The sequence below is a fragment of the Gossypium arboreum genome, chromosome 11 (genome assembly GCF_025698485.1).
Source record: "Gossypium arboreum isolate Shixiya-1 chromosome 11, ASM2569848v2, whole genome shotgun sequence".
NCBI classification, from domain to species: domain Eukaryota; kingdom Viridiplantae; phylum Streptophyta; class Magnoliopsida; order Malvales; family Malvaceae; genus Gossypium; species Gossypium arboreum.
This window is the reverse complement of record NC_069080.1, coordinates 16,406,766-16,421,544: the sequence shown is the minus strand read 5'-3', so window position 1 is coordinate 16,421,544 and position 14,779 is coordinate 16,406,766. Positions and strand designations below refer to the sequence as shown.

The 14,779-nt window shown below is 31.8% G+C and overlaps 2 protein-coding genes across 2 annotated transcripts; one reads left to right on the top strand and one right to left on the bottom strand.

The window, feature by feature from the left end:
• The first annotated feature begins 1,824 nt into the window (after nt 1-1,824).
• Nucleotides 1,825-4,205, top strand: LOC108465267 (uncharacterized). The gene is made up of 4 exons (XM_017765588.2): nt 1,825-2,157; nt 2,235-2,332; nt 2,413-2,510; nt 3,795-4,205. Exons 1-4 carry the CDS (start codon nt 1,977-1,979, stop codon nt 3,931-3,933), a joined length of 516 nt encoding a protein of 171 aa, XP_017621077.1. The 5' UTR covers nt 1,825-1,976; the 3' UTR covers nt 3,934-4,205.
• Nucleotides 4,206-4,995: 790 nt separating this feature from the next.
• On the bottom strand, nt 4,996-8,630 carry LOC108465263 (E3 ubiquitin-protein ligase PRT1). The gene is made up of 7 exons (XM_017765585.2): nt 8,196-8,630; nt 8,055-8,083; nt 7,755-7,934; nt 7,186-7,461; nt 6,893-7,096; nt 6,465-6,568; nt 4,996-5,744 (listed from the first exon to the last, which is right to left on the bottom strand). Exons 1-7 carry the CDS (start codon nt 8,282-8,284, stop codon nt 5,358-5,360), a joined length of 1,269 nt encoding a protein of 422 aa, XP_017621074.1. The 5' UTR covers nt 8,285-8,630; the 3' UTR covers nt 4,996-5,357.
• Between the last annotated feature and the right edge of the window lie 6,149 nt (nt 8,631-14,779).

The following is a 14,779-nucleotide window of genomic DNA, read 5'->3' as shown; positions in this document are numbered from 1 at the left end:
AAATACACTGTAATCAATGGACAAAAAGAAAACCTACTCTCATGCAGAAACATAAAAAGAACCTAAAAAACAAAAGAAATATATAAAATTCGGCCACCGTGGGACCCCCAACACACTAAAACAACGAAACCCAATAAAGCGATAAACAAAGGACAAAAAACCAAATAAAGAAAGCATAAAAAAATAATGAACAGTAATCGGAACAAAGTCACCGTAAGACACGAGACCAAGAGCACAGCAAGAACGTCAAGTCTGTCAGAACCCCTGTCAGACCCAATCCATCAATGTAAATGCACCGTTCGGCCACCAAACGAAACAACAGAATTAAAAAACTCAAAAGCAATCCTCACAAACACCGAACACACACTCAGACCCATCTCAAACTGCCATAATATTCAAGAGAATAAGGTAGACCCACGTGAGCGATTGTGCCTATAACTGTATTTAATATCAAAATTGGGTACTAAAATATCTAAATAAGCAGCACAAGGAAGGAAGAAATCAAAGGATTTGTTTTTAGGAGAAGAAGAGAGACAGTTGAGGATTGGATGCGATGTAAGTTACTTAATTACATCAATTAGGGCAAATTTGCTTCTAAGGCAGTAGTTTTTTCACGGCACAGTGGTTACTTCATTTTTATTTACGTTCTATTTATTTTATTCAGTTAGTGCTAACGAGTTTATTTTGCAGTAGTGTTATTTCTAACAGCTAGGATTGCAAAAGTTGCAACATTTTCAATGGTTGGTGGTAAAGGAGACGTTGCTAACAAATGTTGAATGGGTTAGGAGTGGTATGGCTAATGACCCAAGTTATTGTCTGTGTGAGGGTAGTGAAGAGACTATCATTCATGTTTTAAGTGATTGTCCTATTGCGGTTGGGACATGGTAGAGTATTTTGCCTCATCAGGCGACTCGAGATTTCTTTCGCTACCCTTGCAAAATTGGATTATTCAAAATTTGTGTCACTTCCAGGACACTGTCATGGTTAGGGTTAGTTGGTATGTGTTATTCAGTGTTATCCTATGGCGTTTATGGAAGCGGCGGAACCAACATGTTTTCGCTAATGATCTGGGTTGTTTTGGTGATGTTGTCAAGGAAAGCTTGTCATGGGCAAAGAATATTATGATTGCGGGTTTGGGAGATTGGGTTGGGGGGCTATGGATATTTCAAGTGCTGTTGCTTCGACCAGGGGTGTCCTCCGTGATTGGACCGGCTATTGGCTCATGGGTTTAGTCAATTTATTGGCATTGGTACAGTGTTGCAGGCAAAACTATGGGCAGTTTATAATGGTCTCTGAATTGCCTAAGAGGAGGGGTATAAAAATGTGTCGATTGAGAGTGATAATTTATTGTTGGTTCAACTGTTAACAAAGTGTCATGCTAGAGCTAGTTCCCTTTCTTTGGTGCAAGACATTAAAGGCTTATGTGCTCGTGATTGGCAAGTTTCGTTTGGGCATGTGTTTGGGGAAGCGAATAAAGTTGCAGATGTTTGGTGATGGCGTTGTTGGGTTGCAGCGTTTTACTAAACCCCCTATTACTGTTCAGGCAGGCATGGAGGATGATGTAGCTGGTGGTGTTGGGCACCGACTGGCTTGAGCCTGCTGTGTGCTGTTTCTTTAGGTGTTAGACCTCCTTTATTTATTAAAAAAGTTAAAAAATCCACGAGAGAAAGAAATTTTTAATAATTAAATATAAAAATAATGAGCACACGGCACACCTAAAACAACATGAAACCAAAATGGGAAATAATTTAATCTACGTTTGGATAGAACAGTTAAAATCCATAGCTAACATTTATCTTATAATGGGCTTATAATAGTAAAGTATGCGAAGAGTTAGTGACTAATATACACTTTGTAAACAAACAAAATAATTAATAAAGCGAAGTAAATCTTTGTGAAACTACTAAATAATCTTTGACTAAAAATCTCTGAAAAAAAAAGCATCTCAAATCAAAGCATCCCGACCAGACAAAACAATGAATCTTTCGTCGTGGTTTCGCCGCAGTGTTTCAAGGAACAGTAAAAACCACAAAAACCCACCAGGTCAACCTCAACCCCACCACCAAGAACAAGAAGAATTTCTTGGAATTACCCAACAATTAATCGATCATGTCAAGTCTTTTACTTTAGAAACCTTCAAGAATTTCCCTATCCAAGGTACTTCCCGTCTTTTTTCTTTCGCTTTGGAAATTTCTAAAGAGAAAATTGGTTTGATTGAAGCTTATGGTGTTCAGATGATGGTGACATTGAAGCCCAAACTTCTTATAATGTGCGTAAAGATCTTTCTGATTGGCAAGAGCGTCATGCTGTCTTAGTGCTTTCTAAAGTGAAGGTTTGGGGTGTTTTTTTTTTTTAAACCTTTTTTCCCTCTTAATAATTTATAATTATTGTTCTATTCTTCTTTTTTTCCAGGAACTTTCACAGCTTAGATTCAAGCTATGCCCTCGTCATTTGAAGGAGGAAAAATTTTGGAGGATATATTTCATGCTTGTCAATAGCTACGTGGCTGAGTAAGTTTTACATTTTTTTTCATGATAATTAGTAATTTAGAACAAGGAATCTGTGCATATATTGTTGCTTTGTGGATTTGAATCTGAGCATGATTTTAGATGCCTATATGATATTGCCATTCTCTCATCAGATATATCCTTCAAACATTTGCCAACACATTCTTTGTATTGACCTTTCGTTTTGTGAAAATTTATTTCTTGAAAGAAATTCTTGAATTCTGTTTCACAGTACATGCTTATTACATACATGCTAGCATTTCGTGACAATGCACAAACGTAGCCATTGTGTCGCTATTCTTGAAAATATAGAAATTACTGTCAAAGTGAGCGCTAGCTGTTCGGAGATCTAAAGCCTGTTTAAGGATGCTAGTGGAGATCCGTAGAATGTAACGCCATGATGTGGCTTTTCTTACGTCTTCAAGATGTCCTAAGCGGATGTGTGATTTTGTTTTCTAGGGTTGCACCCGGAAGTTTGAATTAGTTTTTACAGTGCTTTTTAGTTGATTACTGATTTCTTTGCTGTCTTTAATCATGTTTATTATGAATAGAACTGATATATCATGATTATCCTCCTATTGCACCGAATTGTATGCTTTGTCTTGCACAAGTAATCATGGGAAAAAATTACAAGATGGAAAGTTTTGTTTCTTGCAATTGAGAAAATAAATATGAAAAATGAAGTTCTTGTTTGAGTCCGATTTATTTGAAATTTTAAAAAAAAAAGATTGCATTAGTGAGACATTCTGTTCTCAGTTCAATTATATATCAGTATAGATTAACTTCTTATGCCCTTATTTATGCTATGAGAACCATATTTTTCAAACCACGGAATTTATTTGGATAAAGAATTTCTTGGGAAAAAAGAATGCCAACATTGTCAGTTTAATTGGAAATGTTATCATCTATAAACCCGAACAAGTCAGTATATTCTGTTGGAAATTGAAAAAAAAAAAAAAAAGGTGGATAGTTCTTTTTGTCTTCGTCTGTGGAGAATGGAGGAGGTGCAGCACCTTTTCAAACATAGAATGGTACTCTTTTTCTTTATAGGATAACATTGGTCTACATCCCTGGCGTTTGGCCCTTTCCGACATAGCACCATTGTTCTTTTAGTTTCCCCAAATAGCTCCATGTTTGCACAGTTCTTTTTCCAAACAAGGTTGCTCTTTTTTTGCTTACGTGTTCATTATGTAAGATTATTAGTATTCCATCTTAACCAAAGTTAATCCCTAATACATGTAAAACCAGATAAATCCAAGCTCAAATGCTTGTCTTTGTGTTTATCAGATATGAGCTGCATGCTATACAGCGTGCTAAACTGCAAAGCATTGCTATGAAGGATGAGAAAACATCAGATACCTGTGCGTATGAAGTTGAAATGGCCGAAAGAAATCAAGCAGATAGTGTTGCACCATCAACTCCATGACCCCAATTAACAACAAAAACTGCATTGCTAAGTATGTTGTTCATTTCCAGTGGTAAAATTGACCATGTAAGTACATTAATGTAGGTCAGGAAGTGTACAACAACTAAATTTGCATGTTGAAGAAATCCGATGATTCGCTCTCTACATAAAGATGGGTGCAAGACCCCTTTTTCTTTAGATGCATTTGAATTTTAAATCAAAACAGTTGCAGCATTTGTGTTGGCACACTATTATATGCAGCATTTGTTGGTTTTGCCTTTCCCAGACAACAACTGTCCTTTTACTTAATTTACAAGAGATGGAAGTATGCTAGCCAAGCACCCTTTGGTGTTGCCATGTTGATCTTTTACCTCTGATTTGGGAATTGCAAGATTAAGTAAAGAAGCAGAATAGATGGTTTTAGGGCTAGTTAAAATACACAACTATCTGTAGTTTAAAATAAATATCATTTTAAAATGACTGGAAGCAGAAATAACACGGTTGTTTAGATGGTTTAGATTGTGGTACATTAGAGTTAATGCCTTATAATAAATTTGTCTCTATATAAATACTAGAGAGTGTAGGGGATAGATAGATTGAACGCTGTAACTGAAAATTTATTGTTTCTCTCTTAACATTCTACTTACATCTGTTTTAAAATTAGATTCAAATTTGTGATAATATTATCCAAATTTAATTTTGAATTAAATTATACATGGAATATCTAAATTAATTTTAAAACTAATATAAATCAAAACTAAAATCAAATATATTATTCACAAAAGTAATATAAATTTAAACAATCTTTGCTTGTATATAAATCTATTAATTACAAAATAAAAATAAAAATTTGTTAAATGTAGATAATAGATATTCAAGGATTAATATCCAAGTCCATTCTAAATTTGCTTTAAAATAATAATTAAAATATCTAAAATCAAATATTTTCTTAAATTACAAAATCCAAATTCACAAAATCCCCGTTTGCCATCCTTAAGATCAAGGTATCAATTTAAAGAATGGAGGCAAAAGAAGATTGGTTTAATGACAAATCTTTGGTGCTAAGAATGTTTGTGGAAGATGTATTAAATTTTGAGGCTGAAATTGATGAAAGATGGCAATCACATCGTTTATACATGCATAGTGAATATTAACAATGTCCACCCGGAATAGACAAACAACTCTCTACTTATTAAGCAATGCCTCAAATGATGTGCAATTGCCACCGACTATGGCCGCTCACATACTGTTGCTTCACAAAACCACAAACTAATGCATATGCTGGAGCCACCAAAATGGTTTTTTTTTTTATTTAATGAAATGCAAGAAACCAGATTGCAACTTAAATATGGGATCCGAATGGTACTTTACAGAACTAATTAAGGAAACATGAACTTATACGTAATTCACCTGTCCCTACCCACTAGAAAATTACTATACGGATATCATTCGACGGATACAGCACCAACATCTTCATCCGACTCCTCATCCTCATCCTCCATGCTATCAATCTCTAAAAGCGATGCAGCTAGATCATTATTGCGAATGTACTCTTGAAAAGCGCCCGATAGAGCATAAGGTACCAGTCCATTTTCCAGATTTTCCGAAGCTTCATCAAAGGCAAAAAAAGAAGAATAACCACGATTCAGCCGCCCATACCTTCGGACAATGTCAGCAGGCTCTATAAGCTCAAGCTTATGCTCTGGGGTGTGTCTCTGGTTGAACCTGCCTGGAAGCTTTGGTCGAGTTTTAAAGCAATCTCCACAAAGGTCAAATCCTATTTTCTCTGTGCAATCCTTGCATTGGTATCTATCCCCGATTATTGGAGACATCTGCCAGTACAAACTCAAATATTAACAAACTCATTGCAGATTTTAATTAAAACCAAAAGGCAATAAATAAATATATAAGATTAGCAAAGCTTCAGATTCTGCTAAGAAACTCTCAAATCTACTGCAAACTCAACTATGCCTTCATAACTTGCCTACAATAAAATTCAAGCAATATTAATATACAGCAGATAGAAGCATCAATTAGTTTAACTCTTCAAACCAATAGAATCCTTCATCTTCATGCATTAGGTTAAGTAAAATGTTGCTTGAAATGCAGTGAACAAAATCCAACAAACACTGAGTTCTAAAGCATATGGAGAGCAACTTATCCTACGAAAGGGTCCCCTCCTCAAGAATAAAATCCTATTATTACAAATTTCCAATGCCCGGTAACTATCAATAGAAATTAACTAATTCATGGTAGAAAAAAAGAAGAAGAAAGGATACTAGCAAAAACAAGCATGTATATATATTTACAAATAATTTTAGTTAGGTAAAATAAAATCTAAAAATGTTCTGAGAGGAAATAAAGGACGAAAGTTTTTAAAACTGTAGAATGTGCTATGTTACTTATAAAGATAAAATGAGAAACAGAAAAAAATAAATATGAGCAAGCCTGAAACCAACTCAATTGAACTTTTAAAGAGACTAAATTGGTGTGGCTCCGGAACACACACATACATATGCACTCATATAAGAGACAATGAGCAAAGCATTTACCCCACAAGCATCACAACCAACTCCCATATGTGTATACGGGCGAGGCTCCCCTCCGGAGGGCAACTGGACAGTTGAGGAATCTTGTATACCAGCTTCCGTGGAACCTAAAAATTTCGAACATAATAACTGCTCTAAAAATTGTGGACTCAAAGTTGATGCAGCAGTATTGTAGCACGACCAGTTGGTCAGATTCTTTTCATGATCAATTTACCAACATGACTGAATAAGAAATTCTATATACATATATAATATGGATATTGAACTAGTAATGATATGCTTCAGTTTTAAGCTTAAAAAATGTGGCAATAAACCAAGCAGCACGAAAAAGTGTGGAACCAATAGTATTATACAGCTAACCACTAAATCAACGAAAATGTTAACTTGATAAGCCTAGAACAAGATGGGATCAATGGAGCATTGAGACATACCAGTAGTTGGTTTCTCATGCTTGGAAGAAACTTGTTTGAGCTGAACTGCATCTTTTCTCAGTGCATATTCTTTGGGAAATTTAGCCGCCAAAAACTGATCAAGTGTCAAGCAGACTTTTATAGATCCCTTTGGATGCAAACATTGACAAACTTGACACCTAAGCATCTCATCAGCAGGGATGGCTATGCAAGTTTGACAATAAACTACCAAAGAATAAATATAAGTTATAAATATCAGAAAACTGAGGCTTAATGATGCAAATGTAAAGAAAGAAGAAATAGTAGAGGAATACCATGGCCACAGTTAAGAACAATAGGACGAAAAAGCAATTGCTTGCAAGCAGTACAAAGCAGATCTGCAACTGAAATCTGATCATTTTCCTCCCTGGAAACACAAGACTGCTTTTGTCCAATCAGTACACTATGTTTCTCTTTGCAGGCAGAAGAAGAGTCTGAAAGTGCGGAAGACTGCAACGAGCTTCTGAGGTGATTAATTTCTCCATCAACCTCTGATTCACGAGCATGACCATCAAATTCCGGTGAGAAGCAGTCCAGTTTCTTTTCCTCATCTGTAGCAAAGATAATAAGTTTCATAATGTTGAACAGTATAGGTATAGTATTGCACTAGCTACAGTGAGAATAATCTCGAAACTATCTACAGTGATTCATCCCCACCACTAAAAAGTGTGGCAAACATGAGCAGATTGTTCCAATGCAAAATTGAGTCACAGATTAGCCATAGGATAACTTCATCAAATAAAATGTTCCCCTCTTAAAAGATTATGCTAAGTAGCAAAGCAAATATTTTAGTCGCCACTAAGCATAGCCATGAAAACATGAAAAATAAAAACACCAAACTTACCGAGAACCTGCACTTCTCTTTTCTTATATGTAATGGGATATAATTTTAACAGCAAGAAGTGAAGCATTTCGCAGATGCTTGGAAAGTGAGAATATGGATTTCTACAAACTGGACAATGAGACTCGTACCGAGAACTCATTGATCTATGAACACACCAGAAACACGATATATGACCACAATCTGCATATTTCGAGGGAACAAAGAAATTATTAAACTAATCAACAATAATAATTGAACATTAAAAAAATGAAATTCACAATTCTTTCTAGAAAACTAGGAAAAAAAAAGAAAAAATCTTACGCAGAACGATGGGTTTGTAGAGAAGATCCCTAAAACAACATAAATGAAAAGAGAGCAGATTAGGTATTTTCCAAAAATCAAATGAAAGGATAAGATCACAAGAAACATTGAATTTATTTTATGGTAATCATAATTACTTACAGACAAACGCAACAAACAAAATCGTCAGAAACTTGTTCAGCATCAGGAGATTGATGATGTTCCATGGGAGAAGCTTGGAAGGAATCCATGAATTCTCTTCCAGTCCGAGATTTGGTGGGTGGGTGGGTGGCAAAACACCAAATTGAACTCCTTTATAAACTCTCACCTTTCTTTCTTCTTTTTCTTTTTTACTTTTCAAACTATTTAATTGTATTCGAAAAACGGATCGATATATATATATCAGTTAAAGATTGATATTGTTTTGCTGATTTAAGTAAATTCCAAATTCTGATTAATTTTTTTATGCAAAATTCTGATTAATTAGCCTAACGCTTAAGGCTTAGAAAGGTTTCAATTTTTTTCTTAAAAAAAAATATATCAAGGAAAAAACAATTTGAAAAAACCTTTGACCGACATACTGATAATGCTGGATGTGGATATGGTCTTATTTTATTTGACAAGCTTAATCAAACACACAGGGGGGGGGGGGGGAGGCATGGGCCCCGGCCCCCTAAAATGGGAAATTTTCATTTAGGCCCTTTAGATTTTTTTAAATTTTAAATTAGTAAAGGTAAAATTTCACTTTGGCCCCCCTTAAAATTATAAAAATTCAATTTAATCCTTTAAAAATTATAAATATATAGACTATAAAAAATTAAAATTTCCTTCAGCCCCCCAAAAATTTTTTTCTGGCTTCGCCCCTGCAAACACAAATCATATTTAAATTATACTCATTCTTTTAAGTTGGTATTTAAATTTTTTATAACAAGTAGTACTTAAAATATACACCCTTATTTAAAATGTAAAATGATAGTTAAACAATATTGAATTATTTAAATTATCTCAACCATTAAAACATAAATTTAATCAATCATTTTTTAAAAAAATATAAAAATTTATAAATATGTTAATCTATTTTGTTATTCATTCAAGATCATTGGTAATGAAAAACTCATCAAACCGGTCTTAAAGTTGCTTGAATTGGACCGACTGATCGAACTGATAATCAGTCGAGATATTAATCCGAAGAAGGGCGTTGAACCACGAACTAGTTGAACTCGGTATTTTTTTATTTATTTTAGTTTTAATCGAACTAATGTCTTGATTGATTCGATCACCAGTATAATTCTAAAAACATTATCCAAACTCAGTTTATGGCGACAAAACTCAAATTCTGGCGAGCTTCTATTCTTTAAACTTCAATTTTGATTTTAATTTCCTTCTCATCCTCAATTCAAAATCTATATATTATTTTTCTTAAAATAACTTTTTTCCATTCTTTTCTATATTTTTCGTATAAAATTATTTTTGTTAGGTGAATTTTATAATGAAAAACTAGATAAAAGATGAAATCCAAATACAAAAAAGAAGTTGAATAGAAAAAAATGGTAAGAGGATTAAAAAAATCGATTAGTTAAAAGAAGTGTATTAAAAGAGAAAGAAAGAATAGTGGGGAGTGAGAGTGTAAAAAGAAAAAGTACAAGTGTTACATTTGTAATGTAAATTTAAAAAAAATGAAAATGAAAAATTCATTGGAATTTGAGTTTTGTGTTTTAGATGAGTTTTTTTTTAATGGATTCTTGAATTTTTGTATGAATATTTTTATAAGTTTGTTTCAAAAATGTTTAAGGAAATATTTCTTTTGAATTTTTAAGTTAAAAATTTCAAGTGATACAAGATTAATTGTTTAGAGAATATTTTAACGAATAAGTAATTTAAATAACGAAATATAGTTTAAGTACCACTTGTGATAAAAAAATTAAATATCAACTAAAGAAAATGAGTGTGGTTTAAGTGACATTTTGTGACTTAAAACTATTTTGTAAGTAATATAGTGATAAAATAAAAAGTTATTTAAAATTATCTATAAATTATAAAATTTTAAAAAATCAAAATAATTGTATAAAAATTATAAAAGAATTTAAAATTAGAAAAATTAGAAAAATTTAAAAATAATTATAAATTGTGAAAATTATTAAATAATTTCCAAAAGAGAGATTTAAAATTAATCAAAATTATCAAAAAATCAAAAGAATTTAAAATTTTTCAAATATAATTTCGAAAGTTAAAAAGCTAAAAAATCAAAAGATAATTATGAAAAGAATCAAAACAAATTATAAAAATAAAATAATCCTTGTAAGTTTTAACCACATTCCTTTCATTCAAAAGGTGTTAAAATTCTTTTCTTCTTTTTTTTTTTTTGGTTGGAACGTAATGAAAAGTGCATGAATAAATTCCTTGTTTTTGTATGTGTTATCTCTGGACTGACTTTGCTGCTTAGAATTTGATATTTTTCATTAATGGCAATTTTTTTTTTTTGGGGGGGGGGTGGAGAATGCCTATTTGCTTCTTATTCCCGAATATTCTTACTTTTTATTTCTCTGACAACATAATATTTTTAAATTTATAATTATTCTCAATTTTGATATTATTAGTTGAGGGACAATGTCGCAGGGGCGAAGTCAAAACAATTTTTTAAGAGGTCGAATGAAATTCTAATTTTTTTATAGTCTATATTTTTATAATTTTTAAAAGATCAAATCAAATTTTTATAATTTTAGGGGAGGATAAAGTATAATTTTACTTTTATTAATTTAAAATTTAAGAGCCTAAATAATAATTTTCCATTTTAGGGAAGGCCGGGCCCCTACCAACCCCCTAGATTCGCCTTTGGGGCCTCGATCTTTAAGCATTTAAATTTGAGTCTTATTATAAACAAATGCAAATGTTGTAACAACCCATTTTCAGTTAAATCGAAACAGTGGTATCGAGACCATAAATTCAAAGTCGGAGAAAAATTTATTTTTATTATTATTTTATGGTCTTCAGTATGATAGAAATATCGAATAAAAATGTCGTTAAGAAATTTTACCGTTTACATGTCTAATTTGATAAAGAGGACTAAATTGCATAAAGTGAAAAAGTTGAATTCTAGTAGCTAAAGGGATTAAATAGCTATAGAATTTTAAATTGGAGGTCCATATATAGCAAATAGACCATTTAGAGTAGTTATGGATAAGTATGATTATTCACCATTGGAATTTTAATAAATTATTACTGTTAATTTTAGAAAATCAAAGATTTAGGTGATGATAATAATTATTTTATTATATTATCATTCATTCTCATCATCTTTACCAAAAAAAAAAAAAAAAAAGAGATGAAAACCCTAGCTGTGGAAGCTTAAGTTTTTAACAAGTTTATTTTGTTCATTTGGATCTGGATAGACCTCGTACAGAGCTAGATCAAGGTAAAGAGAAAATATTAGATTAGTTTCCTCCGTATCTATATACATTTATCGAGGTAAGTTCGTGTAATTAAATTGCACATTAATATATGCTTAATTGATTTGTTGTTTGTGAATTATACAATTGCCATGAATAAATACCGATTGTATATCTGACAATTACCGAGTCTAGTTTGAACAGTAAGAATTTGTAGGATACAAATGACAATGTCATTAGGGTTACCGATTTGGTTGGGGTCCTGCATGTGTTGTGGACACACCACCGCTCTCATGAGCTTCCCGATATTTAGCTCGCATGAGCTTCCCATTATTCAGCTCAGAGGAACTTCCCGTTTATAGCTCATATGAACATACATGAATATGAATTGACGGATTACAATTCAGTACACCTCGAGTGTACTACCCGTGTATCTAACGATATTTTAAATGGTTCAACGGGCATAGTTCTGTTATGAAATTATATGAGATCGATATGATCTATTACTGGTATATACATGAAATTCATGAAATGTGAATACTTGATGTAACAACCTAATTTTCAGTGGTGTCGGAACAGTGATTCGAGATCACTAAATCCGACAAATGAGTAGGAAATATTATTAATTTAGTGAGTATAAGTTAAATGTGAAGTTAGGAAAAATTTTGAAATAGTGAAATGTACAATATATATATATATATATTAAAATAATTAGAATTGAAAACTAGGTATCGAGACCTCGGGAATTTTAAATCGAGCCATAAATATTTTTATAAATATTTATGGAGTGTTAATAAGTTAGAATTAAAGTTTTGTCAAGAAATTTTAAGTACTGATAGCTAATTGAACAAAAAGGACTAAATTGTATCAAATGCAAAATTGTGGAAAATGATTAAATAGCTTAAATGATAAAAGAAAGAGGGTTTAAAAGGAAAATAGACCCAAGGTCTATTTGGGCTGGACGGCAAGAGCATGAAATCACCAAGAAAATAAGGGAAAAATTGGAAAATTGCAAAATTTACTTAATAAAGCTAGGACTAAAGTGAAATTATCTAGATTTCTCTTTATTTTTCTGCATTCTCATCAGCAAAAACACCATGGAAGAGTTCCCTTAAGCTGGTTTTTCATATTTTTACTGCAAGTAAGTTCAATTCTTGACTAATTCTTGAATTTTTTGTGTTTTTGTGACTTTTACAACTAGGTCCATTTGTTGAATTCATTAGTTCTTGATTCTATGAAAGAAATTGAAAGTTTCTATGAATATATGCTGGAATTATATGATGATTTGACATAGAATTAGAGCTTTAAATTGTTTATATGCTGATTTTATTGAAAGAATTGAATAGAAAGTGAATGTTTGGGACCTAAATTGTAAAAGAGTTTGAAGTTAGAGTTTTATGTGGAAATTTTGAATTTCAATAGTTATGAAATAACTTATAATGTCTAGAAAAAGTATTAATTGAGAAAATTATCTTAATTGAGGGGTTAATTGAGCAAGGACTGAATTGTATGAATTGTGAAATTTGGGGTAAAATGGAAATCAACATTTTGCACTAAAACTGTTTTGGGCAGCAACAGTAGTTTAACTTTGAAAAATCACCAAAAATTGTATAAATCGAATTAGAGGATGAATAAAATATGAAATTAAAGCTTATTGAGTCTAGTTTCTTATAAAATAAATTATGTAAGCAATGGAATTGTAAATCATGAGATACAATAACTTTTGTGAGACAAGGTCAGAATGATTTTGGGTTCCCCTGTTATGACTTTGGAAAATCATAAAAAATTGGATAAAAATAATTAAGGGATTAAATTTATATGTTTAAAATCCTTAAAGAGTCTATTTTCAATAGAAATAATCAGGAACATCATCCAAATCTCGCACGATGAGATAATTAATTCTTAGTGAAGAAGGGTCGGAACTGTCAGACAGCAGAACATGGGCAACTTTAAAGAATAAACTGTACTTATTGGCTAAACCAAAAATTCTGAAAATTTTATGGTAATAAGATAAGTAAGTATAGTTTCAGGTAAAATTAGCGGATCTTAATTTCGAGTTCTGTAGCTTAAGATATAAATAATTTAGTGACTATGACGCAAATGAACAGTTTTGAATATACATAAGTAAAGAGTGAAATTATTGATAATGTTACTTGTTGCATGTTATATAAATTAAGGATGTGGAATGGAGAGGAGGAGGAGGAAAATATGTATGAATATTAAGCTAGCATAGCTAATTTTTATGTTTTAGGCTCATGGACTAAATTGAATAAAAGTAAAATTTTATGGGCAATTTTGTAAAAAAATGTTAGAAATGACCAATTTGCATGAAATAGATTATTTTATTATTTAAATTACAAAATTTAATGAAATTATTAATTTAGCTCAAGATCAAGGAAAAACATGTTTTAAGGATTAAATTGAAAAGTGTTGAAATTATGGAAAATTCTAACATTTTATAGAATTCATAGGTTGTTATCAATTTGTGTGAGAATAACGGCTGGAAATAAGGATTAAGTTGCAATAATTTTATTTTATTTTAACTTAAGGATGAAATCGTCATTAATTAAAAGTTTAGGGGTAAAATGATAATTTTGTTTAGAGCATTAGTTGAATGTATTATAACATGAAATAAATGAAAACGACGATCAAATTTCTTTATAAAGATCCGGATGACTTGAATACGAGACTTGAACGTGGAAAAGAAAAGATATCGGATTAATGAAATATCTGATAAATGAATCGGTAACTCAGGTAATGCTCCGTAACTCTATTCCGGTGACGGATTCGGGTTAGGGGCGTTACACTTGATGAATTCATCCATGTGTGTTGAATCTTATATGTGATCTATATGGCTAACATGTTGAGAATATGTGTTTAAACTTTTGGCCAAATTGGTTTGGATATGTTTGTATGCTTACCTTAAATGTGATTAAATGGTAAGTTAAATTCTGTATAATACGAACTTACTAAGCTTAAATGCTTACTCTGTGTTATTTTTCATGTTTTATAGTAATTCAGAAGCTTGTTCGGGTTGGAAGCTGGTCGGAACTATTTCACAGTATCCTTCGGCTCTTTTGGTACTTTTAGTAAATCAATATCGAATATAATGGCATGTATAGATTATTTTGGGTCAATGTTGGTATATAAATGTTTTGTTGAGACAAATCATTTGAATGGCTTGTATTGGTATATTTTAATGTATATTTATATAAGTGACTTGTCATGTTCGATGTGTGAGTGATATGGTAGAATGAAAGAAAGTAAAATGTGGTTTAAATATGCCTATATGAATTTGGTCATCTAGGTAACTTGAGATACTTGGTTGACATGTTCTTAAATTGTCATTTGAGGTGCCTA